Raw genomic sequence first — 18,171 nt, 5'->3', positions numbered from 1 at the left:
CTGCCCTCTTTCACCACAGCCACTGCCATCACCCTCACCCTTATCTGTCACAGCCCTCTTTCATCACACTCACTGCCATCACCCTCACCATTATCTGTCACCGCCCTCTTTCATCACACCCACCTCAATCACACTCTTCCTTATCTGTCACAGCCCTCTTTCATCACCCACTGCCATCACCCTCATCCTTAGCTGTTACAACCCTCTTTCATCCATACTGTCATCACCCTCATCCTTATCTGTCACAGCCCTTTTTCATCACACAAAACTGCCATCACCCTCATCCTCATCTGTCACAGCCCTCTTTCATCACCCACTGCCATCACCCTCATCCTTATCTGTCACCGCCCTCTTTCATCACCCACTGCCATCACCCTCATCCTTATCTGTCTCAGCCCTTTTCCATCACACCTACTGCCATCACCCTCATCCTTATCTGTCACAGCCTCTTTCATCACCCACTGCCATCACCCTCATCCTTATCTGTCACAGCCCTCTTTCATCACCCACTGCCATCACCCTCATCCTTATCTGTCACAGCGCTCTTTCATCACCCAGTGCCATCACCCTCATTCTTATCTATCACAGCCCTCTTTCATCACCCACTGCCATCACCCTCATCCTTATCTGTCACAGCCTCTTTCATCACCCACTGCCATCACCCTCATCCTTATCTGTCACAGCCCTCTTTCATCACACCCACCACCATCACCCTCATCCTTATCTGTCACAGCCTCTTTCATCACCCACTGCCATCACCCTCATCCTTATCTGTCACAGCCCTCTTTCATCACCCACTGCCATCACCCTCATCCTTATCTGTCACAGCCCTCTTTCATCACCCAGTGCCATCACCCTCATTCTTATCTATCACAGCCCTCTTTCATCACCCACTGCCATCACCCTCATCCTTATCTGTCACAGCCTCTTTCATCACCCACTGCCATCACCCTCATCCTTATCTGTCACAGCCCTCTTCCATCACACCCACTGCCATCACCCTCATCCTTATCTGTCACAGCACTCTTACATCACCCACTGCCTTCACCCTCATTCTTATCTGTCTCAACCTTCTTCCATCACCCACTGCCATCACCTCATCCTTATCTGTCGCAGCTCTCTTTCATCACATCCACTGCCATCACCCTCATCCTCATCTGTCACAGCCCTCTTTCATCACCCTCTGCCATCACACTCATCCTTATCTGTCACAGCCCTCTTTCATCACAGCCACTGCCATCACCATAAATCTTATCTGTCACAACCCTCTTTCATCACCACTGCCTCACCCATATCCTTATCTGTCAAATCCCTTTTTCATCATACCCACTGCCATCCCCCTCATTCTTGTCTGTCACATCCCTCTTTCATCACACCCACTGCCATCACCCTCATCCTTATCTGTCTCAGCCCTTTTCCATCACACCTACTGCCATCACCCTCATCTTTATCTGTCACAGCCCTCTTTCATCACCCACTGCCATCACCCTCATCCTTATCTGTCACAGCCTCTTTCATCACCCACTGCCATCACCCTCATCCTTATCTGTCACAGCCCTCTTTCATCACACCCACTGCCTTCACCCTCATCCTTATCTGTCACAGCCCTCTTTCATCACCCACTGCCATCACCCTCATCCTTATCTGTCACAGCCCTCTTCCATCACACCCACTGCCATCACCCTCATCCTTATCTGTCACAGCACTCTTACATCACCCACTGCCTTCACCCTCATTCTTATCTGTCTCAACCTTCTTCCATCACCCACTGCCATCACCCTCATCCTTATCTGTCGCAGCCCTCTTTCATCACCACTGCCTCACCCATATCCTTATCTGTCAAATCCCTTTTTCATCATACCCACTGCCATCCCCCTCGTCCTTATCTGTCACAGCCCTCTTTCATCACACCCACCACCATCACCCTCATCCTTATCTGTCAGAGCTCTCTTTCATCACCCTCTGCCATCACCCTCATCCTTATCTGTCACAGCCCTCTTTCATCACCCACTGCCATCACACTCATCCTTATCTGTCATAGCCCTCTTTCATCACAGCCACTGCCATCACCCTCATCCGTATCTGCCACTGCCCTCTTTCATCACCCACAGCCATCACCCTCATCCTTATCTGTCACAGCCCTCTTTCATCACTCCCATCACCATCACCCTCATCCTTATCTGTCACAGCCCTCTTTCATCACCCACTGCCATCACACTCATCCTCATCTGTCACAGCCCTCTTTCATCACAGCCACTGCCACCACCCTCATCCTTATCTGTCACAGCCTCTTTCATCACCCACTGCCATCACCCTCATCCTTATCTGTCACAGCCCTCTTTCATCACCCACTGCCATCACCCTCATCCTTATCTGTCACAGCCCTCTTTCATCACACCCACTGCCTTCACCCTAATCCTTATCTGTCACAGCCTCATTCATCACCCACTGCCATCACTCTCATCCTTATCTGTCACAGCCCTCTTACATTACACCCACTGCCATCACCCTCATCCTTATCTGTCACAGCTCTCTTTGATCACCCTCTGCCATCACACTCATCCTTATCTGTCACCGCCCTCTTACATCACCCACTGCCATCACCCTCATTCTTATCTGTCAGAGCTCTCTTACATCACATCCACTGCTATCACGCTCATCCTCATCTGTCACAGCCCTCTTTCATCACCCTCTGCCATCACACTCATCCTTATCTGTCACAGCCCTATTTCATCACACACACCACCATCACTTTAATCCTTATCTGTCACAACCCTCTTTCATCACCACTGCCATCACCCTCAACCTTATCTGTCACAGCCCTCTTTCATCACACCCACTGCCATCACCCTCATCCTTATCTGTCACAGCCCTCTGTCATCACACACTGCCATCAACCTCATCCTTATCTGTCACAGCCCTCTTTCATCACAGCCACTGCCATCGCCCTCATCCTTATCTGTCACAGCCCTCTTTCATCACAGCCACTGCCATCACCCTCACCCTTATCTGTCACAGCCCTCTTTCATCACACTCACTGCCATCACCCTCATCATTATCTGTCACCGCCCTCTTTCATCACACCCACCTCAAAGTCCCTCTTCCTTATCTGTCACAGCCCTCTTTCATCACCCACTGCCATCACCCTCATCCTTATCTGTCACCACCCTCTTTCATTACACCCACCATCATCACCCTAATCCTTATCTCTCGCAGCCCTCTTTCACCACATCCACTGCCATCACCCTCACCCTTATCTGTCACAGCCCTCTTTCACCACATCCACTGCCATCACCCTCACCCTTATCTGTCATAGCCCTCTTTCATCGCACTCACTGCCATCACCCTCATCCTTATGTGTCACAACCCTCTTCCATCACCCACTGCTGTCACCCTCATCCTTATCTTTCAACGCCCTCTTTCATCACCCACTGCCATCTTCCTCATCCTTATCTGTCACCGCCCTCTTTCATTACACCCACCACCATCACCCTAATCCTTATCTGTCACAGTCTTTCATCCACACTGTCTTCACCCTCATCCTTATCTGTCACAACCCTTTTTCATCACACCCACTGCCGTCACCCTCATCCTTATCTGTCACAGCCCTCTTTCATCACACCCACCACCATCACCATAAATCTTATCTGTCACAACCCTCTTTCATCACCACTGCCATCACCCACATCCTTATCTGTCAAATCCCTTTTTCATCATACCCACTGCCATCCCCCTCATTCTTGTCTGTCACAGCCCTCTTTCATCACACCCACTGCCATCACCCTCACCCTTATCTGTCACAGCCCTCTTTCATCACACCCACTGCCATCAGCCTCATCCTTATCTGTCACAACCCTCTTCCATCACCCACTGATGTCACCCTCATCCTCATCATGTCACACCCCTCTTTCATCATACCTACTGCCATCACCTCACCCTTATCTGTCGCAGCCCTCTTTCATCAAGCACTGCCATCACCCTCATCCTTATCTGTCACAGCCCTCTTTCATCACCCAGTGCCATCACCCTCATTCTTATCTATCACAGCCCTCTTTCATCACCCACTGCCATCACCCTCATCCTTATCTGTCACAGCCTCTTTCATCACCCACCACCATCACCCTCATCCTTATCTGTCACAGCCCTCTTTCATCACCCACTGCCATCACCCTCATCTGTCACAGCCCTCTTCCATCACACCCACTGCCATCACCCTCATCCTTATCTGTCACAGCACTCTTACAACACCCACTGCCTTCACCCTCATTCTTATCTGTCTCAACCTTCTTCCATCACCCACTGCCATCACCCTCATCCTTATCTGTCGCAGCTCTCTTTCATCGCATCCACTGCCATCACCCTCATCCTCATCTGTCACAGCCCTCTTTCATCACCCTCTGCCATCACACTCATCCTTATCTGTCACAGCCCTCTTTCATCACCCACCACCATCACCATAAATCTTATCTGTCACAACCCTCTATCATCACCACTGCCATCACCCTCATCCTTATCTGTCAAATCCCTTTTTCATCATACCCACTGCCATCCCCCTCATTCTTGTCTGTCACATCCCTCTTTCATCACACCCACTGCCATCACCCTCACCCGTATCTGTCACAGCCCTCTTTCATCACACCCACTGCCATCACCCTCATCCTTATCTGTCGCAGCCCTCTTTCATCACCCACTGCCATCACCCTCATCCTTATCTGTCACAGCCCTCTTTCATCACACAATGCCATCACCCTCATCCTTATCTGTCACAGCCCTCTTTCATCACCCACTGCCATCACCCTCATCCTTATCTGTCACAGCCTCTCTCATCACCCACTGCCATCACCCTCATCCTTATCTGTCACAGCCCTCTTTCATCACACCCACCACCATCACCCTCATCCTTATCTGTCAGAGCCCTCTTTCATCACCCACTGCCATCACCCTCATCCTTAACTGTCACAGCGCCCTTTCATCACCCTCTGCCATCACCCTCATCCTTATCTGTCACAGCCCTCTTTCATCACCCACTGCCATCACACTCATCCTTATCTGTCATAGCCCTCTTTCATCACAGCCACTGCCATCACCCTCATCCTTATCTGTCACAGACCTCTTTCATCACCCACTGCCATCACACTCATCCTCATCTGTCACAGCCCTCTTTCATCACAGCCACTGCCACCACCCTCATCCTTATCTGTCACAGCCTCTTTCATCACCCACTGCCATCACCCTCATCCTTATCTGTCACAGCCCTCTTTCATCACCCACTGCCATCACCCTCATCCTTATCTGTCACAGCCCTCTTTCATCACACCCTCTGCCTTCACCCTAATCCTTATCTGTCACAGCCTCATTCATCACCCACTGCCATCACTCTCATCCTTATCTGTCACAGCCCTCTTACATTAGACCCACTGCCATCACCCTCATCCTTATCTGTCACAGACCTCTTTCATCACCCACTGCCATCACACTCATCCTCATCTGTCACAGCCCTCTTTCATCACAGCCACTGCCACCACCCTCATCCTTATCTGTCACAGCCTCTTTCATCACCCACTGCCATCACCCTCATCCTTATCTGTCACAGCCCTCTTTCATCACCCACTGCCATCACCCTCATCCTTATCTGTCACAGCCCTCTTTCATCACACCCACTGCCTTCACCCTAATCCTTATCTGTCACAGCCTCATTCATCACCCACTGCCATCACACTCATCCTTATCTGTCACCGCCCTCTTACATCACCCACTGCCATCACCCTCATTCTTATCTGTCAGAGCTCTCTTACATCACATCCACTGCTATCACGCTCATCCTCATCTGTCACAGCCATCTTTCATCACCCTCTGCCATCACACTCATCCTTATCTGTCACAGCCCTATTTCATCACACACACCACCATCACCCTCACCCTTATCTGTCACAGCCCTCTTTCATCACACCCACTGCCATCACCCTCATCCTTATCTGTCACAGCCCTCTTTCATCACAGCCACTGCCATCGCCCTCATCCTTATCTGTCACAGCCCTCTTTCATCACCCACTGCCATCAACCACATCTTTATCTGTCACAGCCCTCTTTCATTACACCCACTGCCTTCACCCTAATCCTTAGCTGTCACTGCGCTCTTTCATCACAAACTGTCATCACCCTCATCCTTATCTGTCACAGCCCTCTTTCATCACAGCCACTGCCTTCTCCCTCATCCTTATCTGTCACAGCCCTCTTTCATCACCCACTACCATCACCCTCACCCATATCTGTCACAGCCCTCTTTCATCCCAGCCACTGCCATCACCCTCATCCTTATCTGTCACAGCCCTCTTTCATAACACTCACTGCCATCACCCTCATCATTATCTGTCACCGCCCTCTTTCATCACCCACTGCCATCACCCTCATTCTTATCTGTCACAGCCCTCTTTCATCCACACTGCCATCACCCTCATCCTTATCTGTCATCGCCCTCTTTCATCACCCACAGCCATCACCCTCATTCTTATCTGTCGGAGCCCTCTTTCATCGCACTCACTGCCATCACCCTCATCCTTATGTGTCACAACCCTCTTTCATCACCCACTGCAGTCACCCTCATCCTTATCTGTCAGAGCCCTCTTTCATCACCCTCTGCCATCACACTCATCCTTATCTGTCGCAGCCCTCTTCATCGCACCCACTGCCATCACCCTCATCCTTATCTGTCACAGCCCTCTTTCATCCCAACCACTGCCATCACACTCATCGTTATCTGTCACAGCACTCTTACATCACCCACTGCCTTCACCCTCATCCTTATCTGTCTCAACCCTCTTCCATCACCCACTGCTGACACCCTCATCCTCATCTGTCACACCCCTCTTCCATCACAACTACTGCCATCACCCTCATACTTATCTGTCGCAGCTCTCTTTCATCACAGCCACTGCCATTACCTGCATCCTTATCTGTCACAGTCCTCATTCATCACCCACTGCCATCACCCTCATCCTATATGTCACAGCCCTCTTTCATCATCCACTGCCCTCACCCTCATCCTTATAAGTCACAGCACTCTTTCATCAAAGCCACTGCCATCACCCTCATCCTTATCTGTCACAGCCCTCTTTCATCACCACTGCCATCACCCACATCCTTATCTGTCACAGCCCTCTTTCATCCCAGCCACTGCCATCACCCTCATCCTTATCTCTTACCGCCCTCTTTCATCACCCCATCACCATCACCCTCATCCTTATCTGTCACAGCCCTCTTTCATCACCCTCTGCAATCACCCTCATCCTTATCTGTCACAGACCTCTTTCATCACCCACTGCCATCACACTCATCCTTATCTGTCGCAGCCCTCTTTCATCGCACTCACTGCCATCACCCACATCCCTTTATCATCATACCTACTGCCAACACCCTCATTCTTGTCTGTCACAGCCCTCTTTAATCACACCCACTGCCATCACCTGTCACAGCCCTCTTTCATCACACCCACTGCCATCACCCTCATCCTTATCTGTCACAGCCCTCTGTCATCACCCACTCCATCACCCTCATCCTTATCTGTCACAGCCCTCTTTCATCACAGCCACTGCCATCGCCCTCAGCCTTATCTGTCACAGCCCTCTTTCATCACCACTGCCATCAACCACATCCTTATCTGTCACAGCCCTCTTTCATACCAGCCACTGCCATCAACCTCCTCCTTATCTGTCACTGCCCTCTTTTATCACCCACTGCCATCACCCTCATCCTTTTCTGTTACAGTTCTCTTCCATCACACCCACTGCCATCACCCTCATCCTTATCTGTCACAGCCCTCTTCCATCTCCCACTGCCTTCACCCTCATCCTTCTGTCACAACCCTCTTCCATCACCCACTGCCGTCACCCTCATCCTCATCTGTCACACCCCTGTTCCATCACATCTACTGCCATCTCCCTCATCCTTATCTGTCGCAGCCCTCTTTCATCACAGCCACTGCCATCACCTGCATCCTTATCTGTCACTGCCCTCTTTCATCACCCACTGCCATCACCCTCATCCTTATCTGTCACAGCCCTCTTTCATCCCACCCACTGCCATCACCCTCATCCTTATCTGTCACTGCCCTCTTTCATCACCCACTGCCATCACCCTCACCCTTATCTGTCACAACCCTCTTTCACCACAGCCACTGCCAACACCCTCACCCTTATCTGTCACAGCCCTCTTTCATCACACCCACTGCCATCACCCTCACCCTTATCTGTCACAGCCTTTTTTCATGACAGCCACTATCACCCTCATCCTTATCTGTCACAGTCCTCTTTCATCACCTACTGCCATCACCCTCATCCTTATCTGTCACAGTCCTCTTTCACCACATCCACTGCCATCAACCTCATCCTTATCTGTCACTGCCCTCTTCTATCACACCCACTGTCATCACCCTCATCCTTATTTGTCACATACCTCTTACATCACCCACTGCCTTCACCCTCATTCTTATCTGTCACAGCCCACTTTCATCACACCCACTGCCATTACCCTCATCCTTATCTGTCACAGCCTCTCATCACCCACCACCATCACCCTCATCCTTATCTGTCAGAGCCCTCTTTCATCACCCACTGCCATCACCCTCATCCTTAACTGTCACAGCGCCCTTTCATCACCCTCTGCCATCACCCTCATCCTTATCTGTCACAGCCTCTTTCATCACCCACTGCCATCACCCTCACCCTTATCTGTCACAGCCTTTTTTCATGACAGCCACTGCTATCACCCTCATCCTGATCTGTCACAGTCCTCTTTCACCACATCCACTGCCATCAACCTCATCCTTATCTGTCACTGCCCTCCTCTATCACACCCACTGTCATCACCCTCATCCTTATCTGTCACATCCCTCTTACATCACCCACTGCCACCACCCTCATCCTTACCTGTCAGAGCCCTCTTTCATCACACCCACCACTATCACCCTCATTCTTATCTGTCACAGCCTCATTCATCACCTTCTGCCATCACCCTCATCCTTATCTGTCACAGCACTCTTTCATCACCCACTGCCTTCACCCTCATCCTTATCTGTCACAGCCCTCTTTCTCCACCACCACTGCCATCACCCTCATCCTTATCTGTCATAACCTCTTTCATCACCCACTGCCATCACCCTCATCCTTATCTGTCACATCCCTTTTTCACCACAACCACTGCCATCACCCTCACCCTTATCTGTCACTGCCTCTTTCATCCCAGCTACTGCCATCACCCTCATCCTTATCTGTCACAGCCCTCTTTCATCACCCACTGCCATCACCCTCATCCTTATCTGTCACAGCCCTCTTTTATCACCCACTGACATTACCCTCATCCTTATCTGTCACAGCACTCTTTCATCCACACTGCCATATCCCTCATAATTATCTGTCACAGCCCTCTTTCACCACACCCACTGCCATCACCCTCATCCTTATCTGTCACAGCCCTCTTCCATCACCCACTGCCATCACCCTCATACTTATCCGTCACATACATCTTTCATCACACCCACCACCTCACCCTCATTATTATCTGTCACAGCCCTCTCTTATCACACCCACCACCACCTCCCTCATTATTATCTGTCACAGCCCTCTTTCATCCCAGCCACTGCCATCACCCTCATCCTTATCTGTCAGTCTTTCATCACCCACTGCATCACCCTCATCCTTATCTGTCACGCCCTCTTTCATCAGCCACTGCCGTCACCCTCACCCTTATTTTTCACAGCCCTCTTTCACCACAGTCACAGCCATCACCCTCATCCTTATGTGTCACAGCCCTCTTTCACCACAGCCACAGCCATCACCCTCATCCTTATCTGTCACGCCCTCTTTCATCACCCACTGCCGTCACCCTCACCCTTATTTTTCACAGCCCTCTTTCACCACAGCCACAGCCATCACCCTCATCCTTATCTGTCACGCCCTCTTTCATCACCCACTGCCGTCACCCTCACCCTTATTTTTCACAGCCCTCTTTCATCACAGCCACTGCCATCACCCTCATCCTTATCTGTCGCAGCCCTCTTTCATCACCCACTACCATCACCCTCACCCTTATCTGTCACAGCCCTCTTTCATCACCCACTGCCGTCACCCTCATCCTTATATGTCACCGCCCTCTTTCGTCACAGCCACCACCATCACCCTCATCCTCATCTGTTAAAAAAATAAAGGAAAATCAAGATCTCATTTAAATGAAATTGTGATAAAATGGCTCTGAGGTGCTGCAGACACAAAATGTGGCATGTTCAGGATGTTGCTTCTCTCGTATTTTAATGTGGATGACCATGTCCTTAAAACTGCAGTTTCAATATGTGTGGCTGGTGCACATGATCTGGAATCTTGAGGCCTGGTACGTCCAATCTGAACATGTGTGGCCGGGCCCTCCAAACTCTACGTGTGGCTATAGCTTAAAACCCATACATTGTGCTTAAAATCTGTTCAACGGTGGCCTGGTACACATAATCTGGAATCATTTCTCCCGGTACTTACAATCTGTACATATGTTCCGGATACTTGTATTTTGAATCTGTAGCTGATACTTGTAAGCCGGATATATGTGTCTAAATCAAGTAGTCGTGATAGTGTCATTGGTTCATTTTCCTATAAAACATGTGTGGTTGGTAGTACAATCCGCATATGTATGGATTATCATGTAATGATTATTATATGAACAACTTCACTTTGCAGATCTATGTTTGTCACACCTGTGTACTTTGCTCTCTGCAGGACTGTCTGAGGAAAGAGATGAAAAACGTTCTAGGGGCTAAAGTCAAGGAAGAGGAACAATATCACACTATGAGGGTGAGTGGCAGTCATGAGTCCTGTGCATTTGAGCACCTGTCATTGTGTATGTTCAGGTCTCTGCTTGTGCTGGTCTAGGTTAGAGATGTAGCAAAACCAATGGTTCACCCTTCAGGCTGGGTCTTGCTTCCACCAGGTAAATTTACTGGCTGCAGAGTCACTGTTCTGGGGGACCAGGGATGCAGATCTTTCCAGGGATCTTTGTGAAAGAAGCAGTATCAAGAATTACTCTTTCACAAATTTTCACGGTCTATTTCAGAATATGAATGTACAGATTTTAGACATCTGAGGAATCCTGGTTACTTTCCTTTCCTCTGCTAAGCAAAGTGTATAATAGAGGGTCACCGTGTCTGATCTGAGGTTGTAATCTGATGCAAAAGTGTGGTGAAACTGGGCCCATTCCTCAGCTGCATTAGGAGGGGCTCCCTGTTTTGCATGGGGGGGTTGCAACAGCACATCCTTTGAGGCAGAGCACATGGGCAGGCAGATAGCCAGGAGCCCTGGGGCTTTTACTTCCAGAACAGACTGGTCACCTGCACAGCCAACTAATAGGGGCAGGCCAGGCATGCCTGGGGTTTACCTCTGCACCAGGAGTGCAGGATCCTGCGACAGGTGATTGGGGTCTGACCTTGGGAGGATGAAGGGACTGGAGTTCCATGTGACAGCCCCAGCCACACCCTGGGAGAGCCCCATGCCATTGGACATCCAGGTGACCCTCAGACAGGCAGAGAACCAGGTGGAACATGGGGCCACCAGGCGCATTGGAAGTGATGATGATCAATGAGTCCTGCAATGCACACTCTCCCGCCGTGAGCTGCATTCTTCATGAGCGTGGGTGTCGAGTGATCCACTGCGAAGATTCACTGGCAACTTTTTCAATCTTCTCTCTACTGCAGTTGCACAGAAGGAGGGATAAAAACAGATCTTCCACAAGGCAAAATACTTGTACACTCCATCAGGCTACCTGTGTGGAAGTCAGTCTTTGCAATTTAAAGGATGCTTTCAGGTCCTAGGCCCAAGAGACCCAGCCTGCCACCGATGTGGGCTGGTAAGTGAGTGATAAGCAGGTCCACTAGTGGTCATCCCGGCCTCTCGGATAGACCATACAAGCCTTAAAACTCCAGCCCAGTCCCACAGCACTGGGCAACCAGGTACCTACCTATCAGCTATCTGTGATTGGGCCAGATGGAGACAGGGCTCCATCCTGGTATGTCGAGAGTCCATGGCTTAGGTGGCAGCCCAAGGAATGCTGGCAGGCTGGGACCCCTCAAGCCCTGATGGGAGGAATCGAGGGGATTTGCGCCATGCTAAGACTTATCTTTGGGGGCACTCTGCAACTGTTGGAAATTACCATTGTTACTGGCATTGTTATTTGAATCAAATAAATTGTTTGGCATTTATCCTGAAAATCTTTTAAGTTTAAATTTTTAGCTTGCCATGCCTATTTTGCACATCGGTGGTACCCGCAAGTAAGCAAATCTACCATCTTGCGAACACAGTGTCAGTTAAGATGCTATAAAAGCAGCGGGCAGGAGAGCCCTTGGAGTGGGCGTGCCACAGGCATGTCAATGGCAAGCCCATCTGTGCTTGTCCGCGCTCCAACCGTGCTCAGCACCAGCCATGCTGTCGGTGTAACCTTAACTCAGCAGGAAAAGATCATTTACAGTCGCAATGAACTCCTACGTATTGGTAAGCATCCCATGGCTGATATTATTGATTTTAAAAGCTATGGTGCTAACACAATGCCCACGCATATACTAGAATGTGGTCTGTAGGAGAGTAGGATCCGCTTCACATGGGTACCCCCACTTTTTGCTGGTGTTTCACTGTTTTTCGACCTTAGTCTGGCTGTGGTCCTGCTAATCAGGACCACAGCCTAGTTGCTTCCTCTCTAAAATGGTTTCCATGTACATTAAGTACATATCTAATTGGATTCTGGAGTGCCTTATAAGCCCCTAGTATATGGTATACTATGTACCTAGGGCACAGGTACCTCAGAGGCCTACCAGGGGCTGCAGCATGTATTATGCCACCAATGGGAAGCACTCCAAAATGACACCACAGATCTGCTACTGCAACCTGAGTAAGGGTGTGCTTACACCCATTACTGTGGAATATCACTACCTTATACAGACACATATAAACCTATAAGCCACTCCTATGGCAGGCCTTGACAATTCTGAAGGCAGAGTGCTTGGTTTTATGTGAGAGGGTGCCCAAGCATGAGCTGAGCCCCTCTGCAGCTTTCAGAAATACTTCCTTATTGCTGTTCTGTTATACAGCCATACCATATACTCTTAAGAGCATTATAACCTTGCGGTAAATGCTAACTTTGGGATGGCTGCATCAAAACATGTCGTGTTTGGTGTCAAACGCTTTGGAATACTACCCCCCCGCCAGTCCTGGCGGCGGGGGTAGCATTCCACCCTTCTAGAGGTAGAGACATGTTCACACTGGCTTAACCCGGTTAAAACTTTCCAAAGCCCTGACATCACAAAATGGATGCCACTGCCACAGACACGGGTCTGGCCTCCTGCTGCTGAGGGAAACTCCGACAGGGGAGGCCTGGACAATAGGTTTCCTGTCACAGGGAGGTGTAACCACCTCCCCAGACAGGCAGATGTGTATTGGGGCAGGGTGGGTGCATTCAGAGAATGATTTTGAGACACTGCCTGGGGCAAACAAGGTGTCTCTGTGCATAGCCCAGTTCAAACCGGTTGCAGGGGCACTCAGCCCCTGCTCTGGCGCAGAACTGGACAAAGGGGAAGGAGTGTAACCACCCCCTCCCCAGGCCCACCCATAGGTGGGGCCTTAGAGTTAGTCCATCCCCTAAACTTAGTATAAGTATAGGAATCCAGTCCCTAGGACACTAGATTACCCTGGACGAACCTCTGCAACATATATCCTGACTTTCTATCATGACTAGAAGATGGAAGAAATCTCCCTTGGGTTCAAGGAGTGACTCCCCTGCTTCGCAGGCACCATAGAAGCAACTGACCAGTCTGCAATTCTGAAGCTCCCACCGGACGCCAAAGTCTCTGCATCCCCAGAGGTGGATTTCCAGACTTCCCTGAGGCTACTCTGAGTCCACAGCAAAGCTGAGGCCCGTGGCTATCGTGGGTAACATGGAACCATGGCCCCTGGAAACCGTGAACTTTTGCAGCAACACTATCTTCCTGGACATCCTCGAAGTTGTGCTTGGGCTCTGAGTAGCCCCACCCTTGAGCACCTACTACACCAAAGATTGTTGGCCTCCACTCCACGAGTGACCCGTGGGCCAGCTTGCAGTGCGACCGCTTGAGGCTCCTTCGCGATCACTAGCCTGTTGGATAGCAGGTCCCCACAAAGGCAACTCCACTTTTATTGTGGCTTTTCTGGTTGCTCCAGACTTGCCCTTACTTACCCTTGCTGGATGAGTCCATCAGACCTTGCTGGTCTGCACCGCAGCACTCGACAGACCTTGTGGGACAGCTTGAATTCGGCTCGTGGACTTGGTCGATGCCTCCTGGACCTCGTGGCTGAAGAGTCAAGACACCCATCAACTCACCTGAAGCACCCGACATCTGTGGGCATTGGTCCATCCTGCTCTAGATAACTGGCAAGTGACCCAGGCTCTGTCCCCTCTGCTTTCAGGTTCCTTACATCCTAGATCCAGGCTTGGATCTCTCCGGACACTTCTCCTCTTCACGGCAGCAGCAGTTCCTTGCAGGCTTCCATTGAAATCGATGACGCGACCCGACACCAAAAGACACCTATGCACCCGGCTACCCTGGGTGAGGTAACTCGAGTACCCCGGTACTCTCATGGGTGCTAGCCTTAGAACTACCTATTTCCAAGAAGGTTTGGTCCTGATTCGATTAGGAGTGTCCCTAATCTTAAAAAAATTGCAACCGCGACATTCCCCACAGAAGATAAAAGGAATCCGCGGTTGTGTTTCCACACTGCATACAGTTCCCATGGGTCTCCTGTGTCACTACCTTGGCTGGTTCCTTGGGGTCCCAGCGATTCTAGAGGCAATAGGACTTGTGCCTATTACAGTCGTGGTTCTTATACCACTTTTTTAGTATATGGTTTGGTACGCGCCTAGAGCTCAAACGTGTATTTGTGCTTTTACTGATGCTTAATCACTTGTAACTTTAGTACTTCGTTCTCCAGTCTCATAAAGAGACTAGAGGGGTGTGTTTAACCTTAAATACATATATTTTGAATATATACCTGGTGTGGTTGACTTTTCATTTGATCATTCAAGAGATTATAGACTGGTAAAACAAGCTGCTTTACATTCCTTCAAGACTTAGTCTGAAGGCTGCTCTCCATAGCTACCACTAGGATAGCTTTCACATAAGGTTGTCTTTAACCATTCACCATAAGGGGTTGTTTGGACTGATACAAGGTGCCCACTAGAACTAGTGGACAGCATATATCAGGCCACCTTCTCACATGGTCTGCCGACCGCCAGATCCTTACCAAAACATGCTGAGGAGATTAATTTAATGCTTGTCATCAGGGGTTTAATGTCGTATTTATTACTGAGACATGGACCACAGTGGAATCTGTCTTTGACCTCGATAGAGCCTGCCCAGACAAATTCAAAGGCTTTCATAAACTGGGAACTACTAGGAAAGAGGGTGGATTAGCCATTGTTTACAGGGATAATTGGAACTTTACTGCCTTTTCCCTAGACGAAGGAGACCACATTGGATTACTAGGATTCCATTTGAAGGGTCACAAGGGGAGCATGGCTGCAGAGATTTTATGTTATAGCCCACCTAATACTTCTAGCTCCTCCCCCTCACCCCTTCTGGATACCTGTTGGACCCGGCATCCTAGAATGGCCCTCCGTGCCTCCGCACCACCGCAACCTGGTACCCGCAGCCCAAACACACGGCCTAGTCGATCCTTCCTACCAGAACACCCGCGCCCGACCCGGGCATCCCCGTCCATGGCCTCTCTCCTTTCGGCCACCCCGGGCCCGCGTGCCCACTTCATGCACCAAGATGGCCGCCCGGCCCCAGCGCGACCCCGAGCTAGAGGCGCCACTCCGGCTGGAGGACATCACGCTTCCAGGGGATGAGAGAGGGAGGAGCAGTTTCTGTCGCACCTCTGAACCCCCCTGGGACGATGGGTTTCGATCGGCCCTCCGGCCTCCCTGCGGGCTGGCTCCGTGCCTGCTGGGTGTCTGGGACTCCTCCCGGCCCGGCCCTGAAAGGATCAAAAGACACTGGCAGGAAATCCCGACAAGCGACCCCCAGGTGACAAGACCCCTGCCTGCACAGACTCCGGACATCAAAGAAGGGTCGACCTATAACAAGGGGTGCTCTGGGTCTGTCCGGCAGATTCGACGCTGGAACAACGAGAGCCTGCCGACGTGGTCGCGGCTCCTGGAACCGAACCCACCTGAGCCTGCTGAGTGACTCGCGGCCCCTGGAAGATCGTAACAACTCCGAACTGGTACCTGAGCCTGCTGAGTGACTCGCGGCTCCTTGAAGATCGTAACACCTCCGAACTTGCACCTGAGCCTGCTGAGGGACTCGCGGCTCCCTGAAGATCGTAACACCTCCGAACTTGTACCTGAGCCTGCTGAGTGACTCGCGGCTCCCCGAAGATCGTAAGACCTCCGAACTTGTGCCCAAGCCTGCTGAGTGACTCGCGGCTCCACCAACTCTCACGGTCCCGCCGGACCCCAACTACAGCAACGTATCCCCCAGCTCGAGGATTGTGAGCTGTGCGCCGGATACATCCCTGCTCTGAACCTTTACCAGAGACTGTCCCGCTACCCCCCTACCTCTCCGAGACTCTTGAGCCCGTGCTCACCTTGTACATATTTGCAGTGAAACTTACTTGATAAAGATTGTTTTCTGAGAAAACCCGGTGTGGTCACTCTGTGTCGTGGGGTGCTAGAAGTACGATCCTAGCTGCGAGATTCCTCCCCCTGGGGAGTCTCCCGCCAGTGCCCGGCTACGATACTACGAGGGTGGGTCTCAGGGTAGTCAGGACCCCTTCCGGGCTCCTCTGAGGTCGCCGTCTAACATTGGTGGCAAGCGACGGGATTCAGGCCCATCACCTAGAGATCGTACCGTGAACAACGGACGCACTACCGACGAAGATGGCAGAAGGGAGCGCCATGAGCCCCGCAGAAACCAACGCCAACAGGGTGTTCCAGGTGGAGCATCTAGAAGAATATACACACAAGGAGCTAAAGCAATTTTGCAAGGAACTTAAAATCGCTACCACTGGTCTCAACACTAAGGAAGATTTGCAGAAAGCACTGAAAACTTGGGTGGAGACTGGGGCCTCCCGCCCGGAAGGTACGGGGGAGCGCCCCGACGAAACCGAACCTCCCCAAAGCGAAAGCGGCAGCAACCAGGTGCGAGGCACCGTACCAGACGGTGGCCTATCCCCAGAAGAACTCGCGGACAGAGAAAGAAGCCGCAAGCATGAACTCGAGTTAGCCAAACTCAAAATCGAGGGCGAATTAAAATTAGCGGAAAAAAAGCTAGCAGTAGAGCAACTGCGTGTACAAGGCGAAATAGAAGAAAAGAAGCTCCAACGGGAGCACGAAGGAAAGAAGCTCCAACTGGAGCACGAACGCTGCTTAAAGGAACTCGAGCTCAAGGCCCGAACCGAGGAAGGGAGGCCCCCGGGAAACCGAGAGACGGCCCCCCCAGCGGAACCGAAGGTCCACATCCCCAAGGATGTGGTCAAGGAATATTATAAAAACGATGACATTCAGCAATGGTTTCGGGCCTACGAAGTCGCCATGACCGCCCATCGGATCCCACAGAAGGACTGGGGGGCGGGGTTGTGGGGGCGGTTTCTGAGCGAAGGAAGGGACACCCTGCTCGACCTACCCCTCTCCCTGCAGACCTCCTACAGCCACATGAAAGAGGCTCTACTCACGAGGTACGGCCTCACCCCAGAAATGTACCGTCAACGGTTTCGGGACTGCAGGAAGATCCCGGGCACCACCTGGGTGGAATATGTAAACTTTTTCAGTCGGGCCTTCGATGGGTGGGTCAAGGGCAGCAAAGTCACCACCCTTGCCGAACTCACTGATCTCATGTTGTGGGAACATCTGGCTGCGAACTGCTTTGTGGAACTCCGTCAGCATCTGCTGGACAGCAAGCTCACAGATCCCCGGAAGCTGGCTGTGGAGGCCGACCGTTGGACCAACACCAGGGTCTCCCGGGGCATGGTAGGAGAATACCCCCGAACCAGTCAGGGACCCCCCCGCCAGAGAGGAGGAGGGAACCAGGGAGGGCCGAGAGAGTCCCAGCCTAGCCCCCCGAAGACCCAACCTCCACCTTTCCCAGCGCCCCCTCCACCAGTGACCGGACCC

The 18,171-nt window shown here is 51.2% G+C and overlaps 1 protein-coding gene and 1 pseudogene across 1 annotated transcript in view; one reads left to right on the top strand and one right to left on the bottom strand.

Moving 5' to 3' along the window:
* Nucleotides 1–18,171, top strand: part of LOC146829948 (uncharacterized) — a 388,201-nt gene that overhangs the window by 247,826 nt on the left and 122,204 nt on the right. Inside the window, exon 4 of the mRNA XM_085604215.1 lies at nucleotides 10,758–10,832. Within this exon, the coding sequence (XP_085460341.1) occupies nucleotides 10,758–10,832 (75 nt within the window). The remainder of the gene's footprint in view (nucleotides 1–10,757; nucleotides 10,833–18,171) is intronic.
* Nucleotides 11,543–11,694, bottom strand: LOC146829949 (5.8S ribosomal RNA; annotated as a pseudogene).

This window comes from Triturus cristatus, chromosome 5_1, assembly GCF_964204655.1.
Source record: "Triturus cristatus chromosome 5_1, aTriCri1.1, whole genome shotgun sequence".
NCBI lineage: Eukaryota > Metazoa > Chordata > Amphibia > Caudata > Salamandridae > Triturus > Triturus cristatus.
Note: the sequence above shows the minus strand (reverse complement) of the source record. Positions and strands in the feature narration are given on the sequence as shown.